Below are 10,209 nucleotides of genomic sequence, written 5' to 3' on the forward strand. Positions count from 1 at the left end.
AAAGAAAATCATATTTCCAGAGTTTCCTATTGAAGCATTTGCAGACACTTCACGACATAGGTAATTATTTCATTTGAAAACTTTACGTACCGTTAGCAATAAAGGTTAGCACTTAATTTAACTAAATTTATCCAGAAATATGACATCAAATGTTAACCAAAACGAATAAACAACAATCACCTCATTGTGTTTTTCATTGGAAAACATGGTCGATCAATGAAAAATTCGATGGAGAAAAGGTACACTTTTAATTTTTTCTGAGAAATTAACACATTAAAATTTGTGAATGTGAATGGATTTTCGCTTTATTTCGAGCAAAATTAACTAAATCATAAAACTGTGGTATAGAAAATATATAAAAATAGTAATTTAGTACTGTATTTACCATGAAAACTGTGATGTTTCCATTTGGAGTAGCGAAAAATTTCCATTTGGAGCAGGTTTTGAATTAGCTTAATTTACCCTAAATGGGAAAAAACGAAGAAAAGAATGTGCCAAAATAAAAAAAAAGTTTTTCATTAAAAAAATAAATAATTTCCCAATCGCTCCAGACTATTCTAGGCAGAAACTAAAAGGAATATTTTCTTTGCACTTTTGTGAATTCAACCCTTTCGTGGGACATCCCAAAAGAATCATAACACTATGCAACACGATTTTTAGCACACGGATCGCACATGGTACGTTTGATAGGGTCGAGTCTCCTGATCAAGAATCTGTTTTTGGTTTTGTTCCTAGACGTCTCAATTTTTGTTAATTATTTTTTTATATTTTCTCTGCTTTGCCTTATATTATCCGTTATATCGCGAGTTCTAGTAAACATAAATTAATAAGTTTAGGTCCGTTAAAAAGGTAATTAGTTGTGCTTCAACTTTGTAATGTACTTGATTTTTGTAGAAAAATTCCTTGGGTGCGAAAAAATCAAGTCTATCTAAAAATTCTCAAAAAAAAACACCTTAGAGGAGCATTTTAAAAAATCATATAAATTAAACTAAACTAAATATCAATGTACTCTCTTCAGCACACAATAGATACCACTTAGGACTACATTTCGTTAATAGATGACATCCTGATCCGATTCCTCTAAATACCTAATTTTTTTATTTTAGCCATTTTTTAAAAATACGACATCTCTAGCTTAGTGCAAATTTTTCCAAAAAATATTATTTTCTGGACATATGGATGATGATATCGACTTCAAATGTTCTCACTATCCTCCGTAAGTTGATCTAAGGACTCCAAATGACACTAAAATTTCCTCTACATGAATTTTCTTATCCTCCAGAAACCATTCTTTTGGGAATATCTGAAGAACTAAACAATCGATGACTTTCAGTTTAGGATATGTTTTAGAGACCGTCCTATCGGACTTTTCACCCATACATCTCACACACTCCCTAAACTCCCTAAAACATATCCTAAACTGAAAGTCATCGATTGTTTAGTTCTTCAGATATTCCCAAAAGAATGGTTTCTGGAGGATAAGAAAATTCATGAAAAGGAAATTTTAGTGTCATTTGGAGTCCTTAGATCAACTTACGGAGGATAGTGAGAACATTTGAAGTCGATATCATCATCCATATGTCCAGAAAATAATATTTTTTGGAAAAATTTGCACTAAGCTAGAGATGTCGTATTTTTAAAAAATGGCTAAAATAAAAAAATTAGGTATTTAGAGAAATCGGATCAGGATGTCATCTATTAACGAAATGTAGTCCTAAGTGGTATCTATTGTGTGCTGAAGAGAGTAGGGGAGACCGGGGAGGTTTGGGACAGGGGTAGTGTGGGACAAGGCGATTTTTTCAATTAATTTTTGAAATAAATGGGATTTAACTATTACTGTATCGTAGGCAATATTAAGATGTATCTTGACTAAAAGAATGGATATCCTCAGTTTTATTGTTTTAATTCTATAAACATTTTTTAAAAAAATGATAAAAATCGTATATTTTGACGTCTCGGTTTTCCTCTTTGTATTTTATATCAGGGATATATAATCAAAACTTTTTTATCTCATTAGGTAGCAGTGTAATCTGGGAACATATTTTTATAAAAGTTTCAGAGATTATACGCTCTTGTTTTTTACATAAAGGTTTTAAATACCAAAACTACACGTGGGGATGTTTGGGACACCTGAAAGGGGATGAATGGGACATTAATTTTCGACAAGATTGTAGGTGGTATGCAATTGTTTATTGTCAAAATGAAGAGTAATGTCCAGTTTCTACTGGAAATCTCCCTCTTGTGCAAAGTTTATCATTGCAGCAGATTTCTCTAACTACAGGGACAATTAAACCATCATTGCCTTGGGAATCAATAATTCCTTCTCAGAGGATATTCGATCTTTGCCCAATCTAGTTAAAAACTATTTTTTTCGAAAATTTCTCGAACAAGTTCTCCAGAAAAGGCAAGGCGAGAGATAATTCAGAGAAATAATGAGAAAACAGGTACAATGCAGTTGTCGTAAAATCAAACAGGAATCCATCAATGAGTTCAAAACTAAGAGTGCAAGAAAATCTATTCGCGTGAGAAATTTGATAATCGTGAATGCAATATTTAGAATAAAAAAAGAAAAGAAAGGTAGATGGAAAATAAGAAGAAAATACTTTAAATAATTGATTGACAATAAATGACTCTACTGTACAAATTAAATTGATATTAATTTCTAAGTGTAAATAAAAGATGAAACATTTTTATTTCTATCAGAAATATTTTTAATCTGGTATTTAAAATTAATTAACGTGTTCCAGTGATACAAATTATGCGAGAAAAAACGCGTCCCAAACATCACCTTTTGCGTCCCATACTGCCCCACATCGGGGAGGTTTGGGACAAAGCGTCAAGTAAAATGTTTTATCTTCTCCAAGAAAACTCAGTTGTTTTCCAAGTTCTATCGAGTACTTTTTATAAAGTCAATACCCATAAGTATCCTATAGACCGCATAAAATTGTAATACACTATCGTGGTTTTTTGGAATAGTATCTCAAAGTCAAAACATGAAAAAGTGTCCCAAACCTCCCCGGTCTCCCCTACATTGATATTTAGTTTAGTTTAATTTATATGATTTTTTAAAATGCTCCTCTATAAGGTATTTTTTTTGAGAATTTTTAGATAGACTTGATTTTTTCGCACCCAAGGAATTTTTCTACAAAAATCAAGTATACATTACAAAGTTGAAGCACAACTAATTACCTTTCCAACGGACCTAAACTTATTAATTTATATTCACTAGAACTCGCGATATAACGGATAATATAAGGCAAAGCAGAGAAAATATAAAAAAAAATAATTAACAAAAATTGAGACGTCTAGGAACAAAACCAAAAACAGATTCTTGATCAGGAGACTCGACCCTATCAAACGTACCATGTGCGATCCGTGTGCCAAAAAAAAGTTGTCAATTTGTTACATAGTGTAATGATCCTAATCTAACTTTTTTTATGCTGGTATTGATTATTGAATTCTCGTCTAATAATGAAAGCGTGTATCATTGAATTAAGGGGATTCCCCTAATAGCAAGGACAAAAAAATCGATATACTTTTTATTCCTTCTTAACCCTTTAAGGACGACTGGAACACCGGTGTCCCAAAAAAAATCCCTACAACCTTTTAAAGTTGTGTTTTCCTGTAAAAAGTCAGAAAGTGAGTTTTATAACCCTCAATTTTTGACCCTCTCATTCTTAACACTAAACCTGCCAAGCCCGGTCAAATTGACCTTTTGGACATATTTCAAATACTCCCTCCGTTTCAAAATAAGTCGTACGTTTGGGAAAAATTCTTGTTCCAAAATAAGTCATACGTTTGGGAAAAATTGGGATTAAGGGAAAGTTTGTTGGTAAATGTTTTGTGTATCAACAATTATCTCTTGTAAATAACTATTGCTAATGTCCAGTACTAAAATTGGGGTCCAGTCTTGATGGTATGTTGAGGAACGAATGTCTTAAAAAAGTATTATTTTTGGCGTTGTATTTTCAATGTAAAATGGGTGCAGAATGGTGAGAGATACAGACTTGGGACCTTCTGGGGACCCCCCCATAAGTTGATCATGGGACCATTAATATGACCTTTATTTTGTGCCCACCCTCCCCTTCCCCTCCAAAATCATGTTTTTTGGGATTGCTCGAAAACACGTCGTGCGATTTCTTTTTTCCAATTCTGGATATGTTTTAGAGAAACATATAAATGGTCCCAGGGTCAATTTATGGGGGGTCCGCTGAACGTCCCAATTCCCTATCTCTCACCATTTTGCACCCAGATATTCGAACACATAAAAAAGGATGTTCTTTTTATTGCTTATTATTCAAAATTTGAGCAATAAAAAATATCATATCGGTAATAACAGTTGATTTCTACTTATGCATACTAAAAATTTAAAACAAATTCTAGCCTGTAATGTTAATCACAGTCCATCTTGTAGTGATTAACTATCTACCGGAGCTCTTTAAAAAAAAACGCGAAAAATGGGCAAATTCAACATATCGATTCCTCAACTTACCATCGTGATAAGATCTCCATATTATCCCTGAACATGGAGGATAGTTCATACACAAAATATTTGCAAATAACAAAAACATTCTATGAAACCATTCCTTAATCCCTAATTTTTCGCCAAACGTACGACTTATTTCGGAACGGAGGGAGTATTTACGTAGACTTAAACGTTCAATTGGCACTGCCTAAGTGCATGACTTTTCTTAATATGTCCCATGTGATATATTTTTGAGTATTTGTTTTTTATTTTGTTTTGTCTTTTTCGAGAAACTTTTTTCATGTGCTCTACCTACCTACCGCGACCGGTCAATTTGACCGATTTGACATAGGTAATCACAGACTATATACTATAACCTACTTTCAGTCTTGGATATTTTAGAGAGGCCACTAGAGTCCATTTCATCCATTTACATCAAAGACAACCAACCCCCCTTTCCCCCAGATAATAAAAAATCGGGCAGAAGAATAGAATTTCTTCTGATTTATATTTTGACCGAAGTAATAGAGCTAGCCATTTAGAATATTCTAACAACCTCCCCCCTCCCCCCGAAAGTTAATGCAAGGAATCTAAATACTAAATACCATATATATTTTCTTCTCATCCCACTCCTTCACCTCCAGAAACTACTCTGTTGGAAATATCTCAAAAACTAATTCATCGATTCCTTTCATTTTTGGAAATGTTTTAGAGGTAGTCACGGCGGACATTTCGTCCTTAGGCACCAATTCTCTCCGAAAATTCCTTCAGAGTTTTTTCAAGGTCAGTGGTCAAGTAGTACTTAGGAATCAAATCAATGCTTAGGAAATTGGATTTTCGACGGATTTCGACAATATTTCATTCATTTTGAGAGATCTAGAAATTTTGTATAAGCCTAAAGCACTTTTCTTCACTTTTAGAATGTTATAGAGATAGAACAACTAAAATAGTTTAAAAGTACTGACCTTGAAAACTGCAAGAAAGAATTTTTGGGTAGTATTGGTGCCTAAGGACGAAATGTCCGCCTTGACTACCTCTAAAACATTTCCAAAAATGAAAGGAATCGATGAATTAGTTTTTGAAATATTTCCAAAACAGTAGTTTCTGGAGGTGAAGGAGTAAGATGAGAAGAAAATATAGGTATATGGTATTTGGATTCCTTACATTAACTTTTAGGGGGGTTGTCAGAACATTTTAAGTGGCTAGTTTTAGGTCAAAAAATAAATTAGAAGAAATTCTACCATTCTGCCCGATTTTTTACCATCTGGGGGAAGGAGGGGTTGGTTGTCTTTGCTGTAAATGGATGAAATGGACTCTAGGAGCCTCTGTAAAACATCCAAGACTGAAAGGAGGTTATAGTATTGTCTCTGATAACATTTATCAGTACCGGTCAATTTGACCGGGTATGGTAGGACTAGGTGTAGGGGAAATGCTCATAATTTTGTCCAGTTTCTTATTTTGGACACTTTGAGGATAACATTGGACACTAAAAATAAATTGATTAAAATGATGGATTTTTATTCCAATATTTGATGAATAATGAATTCTATTTAAATATTTGTTCTTTTTGGAAGATTTTAACACTAAATACGTTAAAATTTGAATATGATTTGAGTTGAAATTGTTTTGTTGAAAATTCAGTGTGAGCAATTGCTTACGAGAAATATGACAGAACTTCGTGGCTTACTTCAGTCTTATTTAGTTTTGGTGAAGTACTAACAAAGTTTGTTCGCTGTTTTTGAGTGATATTATTGAATATTCATTGAATATTGTGTTGATTCACGTTACTGATGATTTGTACATTTGACCTGAAGTGAGATTTGCCTTGTGAATTATATTTTTCGTGTGAAAAATGGGAAATTTTTTAAGACATTCACCAGTGAGGTGATGATTCTTATTTTGGACAGGTGTTTTTCTCACGAAATTTCGTGAAGTTTTAGCTTTTGTGATGACTAGGTTGGACAAATGCCTGGAGAAACAAAGGAGCATCATCTCTACGAAAGAGATGTAGCGAGAAATGCCTTGAAAGGCTCCCGGAAAGGGCAGGGAATGAGCGAATCCGCACGTACTTGGAGTACCGAAGTCAACTCACTTTAATGAATGATATGGAAAGTTTCCGGGCTTCTTGTGACATTCTACGTTTCCCTTACATGAACAGGAAGAGGACTTGGTAAGATTGGTTCATCAAATGAAGAACAATGGGCATCCTATTGAGGCAGATTAGCTGTCCAAATTTACAGCCAAGTTGGACAAATTAATAAACAAGATGTCCAAAATAAGAGCCAAGGTCACCTCTACTTATCAATTCATTTTTAAACGTATTAAAACTAATTTTAATAAAAATAAGACGATAAATAGCTTGCTAAGTTTCTAAACAACCCTTCTGAAAAGAGAGTAACAAGAAATGTCAATTAGTATTGAAAATATCGCACTTCAAACTTGGAACTTCGATGCTTATAAGCAGACTGTCCAAAATTATAAGCACTTCCCCTATAAAAATCTCGGTAGATTTAGTGTTAAATAAGGTCTTTGTCCAAGTGTATAAATTAAGTCCTTAATAAGTACTTATTGAATACTTGATTGAGGAATTTTTGAGTGTTAGTAGTTCATACGGCGATAAAAAATGAAAACTGGGATAGAGAATGCGATCTCGCTACAAATTGACATAAATTTTATGACAATGAAATGAGTTCGTGATTTTAATAATACAAATATTATAAAAAAAAAGTTTTTAACTAAAAATGTTTAGTCAAGTCTTTAATTAGATACTTAGTGATTTTTTTGTCCTTAATACAAATTACTTAATTAAGGACTTTTACAAAGGCCTTAATCAAATACTTAGTATTAAGGCTGGGTCATTTTATTTTATTTTCGTATTCGTCACAAAGCACAGACGCTTGTCTCATTTTCATACAATTTTTAAGTGGTTAGAGATGTTCTAAAAAGCACTCCAAAATTAAGACATTCGGTTAAGAACCTATTAAATACTTAATTAATAAGTACTGACTGTGTCAGGCGGGATGTCCATAATTTTCGCTACAGATTTTCCTTTCAATTTTATCGAGCCAATTTTGCAAAATATCTTCCGAAAGAATTTGTTTTATTTATTTTTTAAATAAAATATATTTCTGGTTTTTTTCGGGTTTTTTTTCAGATTGGAATTAGTTAAAAAAAAAATAAAATATCAAAAAATAGTCATCAATCACTGAGAGAAATCCGAAAAAGTTAAAATAACATTCCGGAAATGTTAATTTTACTCTGCATTATTGATTCAAAATCGGTGAAAACATTACCCTTTTTAGGTGTATTAGAGGTTAAAGTTACCCTTTTCGTGTTCATTTTACCCTTAGAAAGGTGTAAAATTACCATTAAAAATGTTGATATATTTTTACACCTAAAAAGTGTTAAAGTTCTGAGGAAAAAAAGTTAATCGCACCCCCTTTTTTTCTCAGTGATCTAATTCGTATCTAATTGATTTCAATGGGGCGCTGAACAGTCTGAGTTCGCTACTCATAAAAAAGACAGGAATGGTCAGAGGGATCAGAGAGTGAAGAAGGAACTTACCTCTGAAGACTGTGTCACTGTGGATTGCGCATGGTACTGAATATTTGTCGCTGGAGGATTCATCTGTTGGAATTGAATCAGTTCCTGCTGCAGGGTCTCAATCAGATTCTTGGCCAGCTGTCGAGCTGCCTGAAGTCCCTCCGGACGTAAATGCTCGATGTACAAATGCAGAGGCTCTGGTGACTCCTGGCCAAACTGTGGATCCAGAAACATCGAGCCCCTGCCCCTCAGAGTGGCCATAGCACCCGTCTCATTGCGGATATAGTGCAAATTTGCACCACCCACCCCAATCAGCCGGCCACGGAGATCAAAGGCCGGCGGAGCGTGCTCCAGGCCAATCATAATCTTTTCCACGCACGTATTTGACGGAGGCATGGGCTGATTGCCAGCCCCAAATTTGGGCATTCGCTGATGGTGTGGCCCCTCCATCTGGATGATCTGTGAAATCTTCTGCACAGCCACTGGAAGAATGGGGAAGGAAACACAGGACAAAATTGCAGAGAGCACTTCCGGAAGTGATTTCAGGGACAAATTTTGACTCACAGTCTAATGAATGTTTCGAGTGGGCTTGAATATAGAGATATAGTGGTCGCTCATGAATTTTACCACTGTTCTTCTCAGCCGGAGCAATGTATCGGCCACGGGTGGAGATTGACGCGCCCGAATTCTGTGATATCTCGTCCTGCGTCTGTCCCTGCAAGCGACGATTTTTTTTTGTGACGACCCTGTGCCCCACCTCCAAATGCCAAACCCACTCACCTTGGTCAGAAGATTCCTCGCCACTACTGGGGCATCATTGATCACGATCTCCTTGGTGACGAGATCTTTACATGATTTGGGGTAGGGGGTGACTGTTGGGGCCAGGACATTGCGATTTCTGTTCACACCTTGAAGCCTCTGCGGCATGGAATACCCGCGTCCGAACACCTCCACTTCACCGTCACGCACTTCCACACCACTTTAGTACACACTGGGCGTCCAATTGAAGCCCTCAGAATTGATATTTTTCGCGAAAATTGCAATTTTTTGCAGCGCCTGTGAATTTTTTTAACAAAAATTTTGACAAACGAAACGCCAAAATGGTGTTTTTTCCCACAAGGGTTGCCAGGTGCCAGGACATTGTGGAGACTCTCCAAAAACCTCACATCGGGTACACCCAAATATTACTTTCCAAAACCTTCCAGTGTGACTGAAACTCTCGTGTTGTGCAAAATTTTGCAATTTCCCCCCAAAAATTTGTATCTTTTATTGAAATGTCGCAAGAATCTAGTAATAGTGATGGTCTTACCGATGCACAGAAAGCAAGAATAGATCGAAATCGTCAGAAGGCACTGTATCTTAAGAATGCAAAGCTCGTAGCTCATCCCTATGCAAAGTAGGAAAAATACCGGGACTTTTTTTTATGATTGCTATAAGTTTTTATTAATTAATTTTAGGTCTGTCGAGGAAGGGGAGAAGAGCATTATCAAGATTCAGGGAAGTCGCTTCGTGGACAGTGGCGGTGGCTTCTTGATAGAGGAGGAAATTGCTAAGCCTGGAGAGAAATCAAATGCTCAAGGAACATCGGAGGAGATTATTGATGATGCCATTGATCTCCCAATAACCTACGATGAATGCATGGAATGTGCAGATAAATTTGCAGAATCCTACCTTATGAATCACTTCAACTATCCTGTGTGTGATAATTGCCGGGATAGCGATGATAAACATTCCCTGATCACAAAAACGGACGCAAAGAAGGAATATCTGCTGCAGGATTGTGATCTGGAGAAGCGAGAACCACCACTGAAGTACATCGTGCGGAAAAATCCCCACAATGTCCGCTGGGGCGAGATGAAGCTCTATCTGCATGTGCAGATTGAGAAGAGAGCTCTGGAAGTATGGGGCAGTGAAGAAAGACTCAGGGAGGAGCATGAATTGCGAGATGAAAAGCGTGAAAAGTCCAAGATCAAAAAATACAATAAACAGATGAAGCAACTGAGAATGGACATGAGGAGTAGTCTCTATGATAAGACTTCTGCAGCTTCCCATACTCACAACTTTGGTCCGGAAACCTACAATGAGGATGATGATACTTACACTCACACCTGTCTCACCTGCAAATACACGGAAACCTTCGAGAAGATGTAACTCCTGAAAAGATTTTTTTTTATGCTAAGCATGCTTTTGGCGCAAAAATT

The 10,209-nt window shown here is 35.7% G+C and overlaps 2 protein-coding genes across 8 annotated transcripts in view; one reads left to right on the plus strand and one right to left on the minus strand.

The window, feature by feature from the left end:
* Positions 1–9,189, minus strand: part of LOC129809579 (uncharacterized) — a 33,969-nt gene extending 24,780 nt beyond the window's left edge. For 3 of the 7 annotated variants that reach the window (XM_055859522.1, XM_055859520.1, XM_055859519.1), the window contains exons 1-3: positions 8,789–9,134; positions 8,573–8,723; positions 8,030–8,490 (exon numbers count right to left, since the gene is read on the minus strand). In XM_055859522.1, the coding sequence (XP_055715497.1) occupies positions 8,030–8,490; positions 8,573–8,723; positions 8,789–8,935 (759 nt within the window). In that variant the 5' untranslated portion in view covers positions 8,936–9,134. Of the gene's footprint in view, positions 1–8,029; positions 8,491–8,572; positions 8,724–8,788 lie in introns of all 7 variants that reach the window. The other 4 variants (XM_055859525.1, XM_055859524.1, XM_055859521.1 and 1 more) reach the window with 3 other exon arrangements.
* LOC129809582 (DNA repair protein complementing XP-A cells homolog) lies at positions 9,183–10,207 on the plus strand. The gene is made up of 2 exons (XM_055859527.1): positions 9,183–9,404; positions 9,466–10,207. The coding sequence occupies exons 1-2, from the start codon at positions 9,283–9,285 to the stop codon at positions 10,157–10,159; spliced, it is 816 nt and encodes a 271-aa protein (XP_055715502.1). The 5' UTR covers positions 9,183–9,282; the 3' UTR covers positions 10,160–10,207.
* The last annotated feature ends 2 nt before the right edge of the window (positions 10,208–10,209 follow it).

The sequence above is a fragment of the Phlebotomus papatasi genome, chromosome 1, assembly GCF_024763615.1.
Source record: "Phlebotomus papatasi isolate M1 chromosome 1, Ppap_2.1, whole genome shotgun sequence".
Lineage (NCBI taxonomy): Eukaryota > Metazoa > Arthropoda > Insecta > Diptera > Psychodidae > Phlebotomus > Phlebotomus papatasi.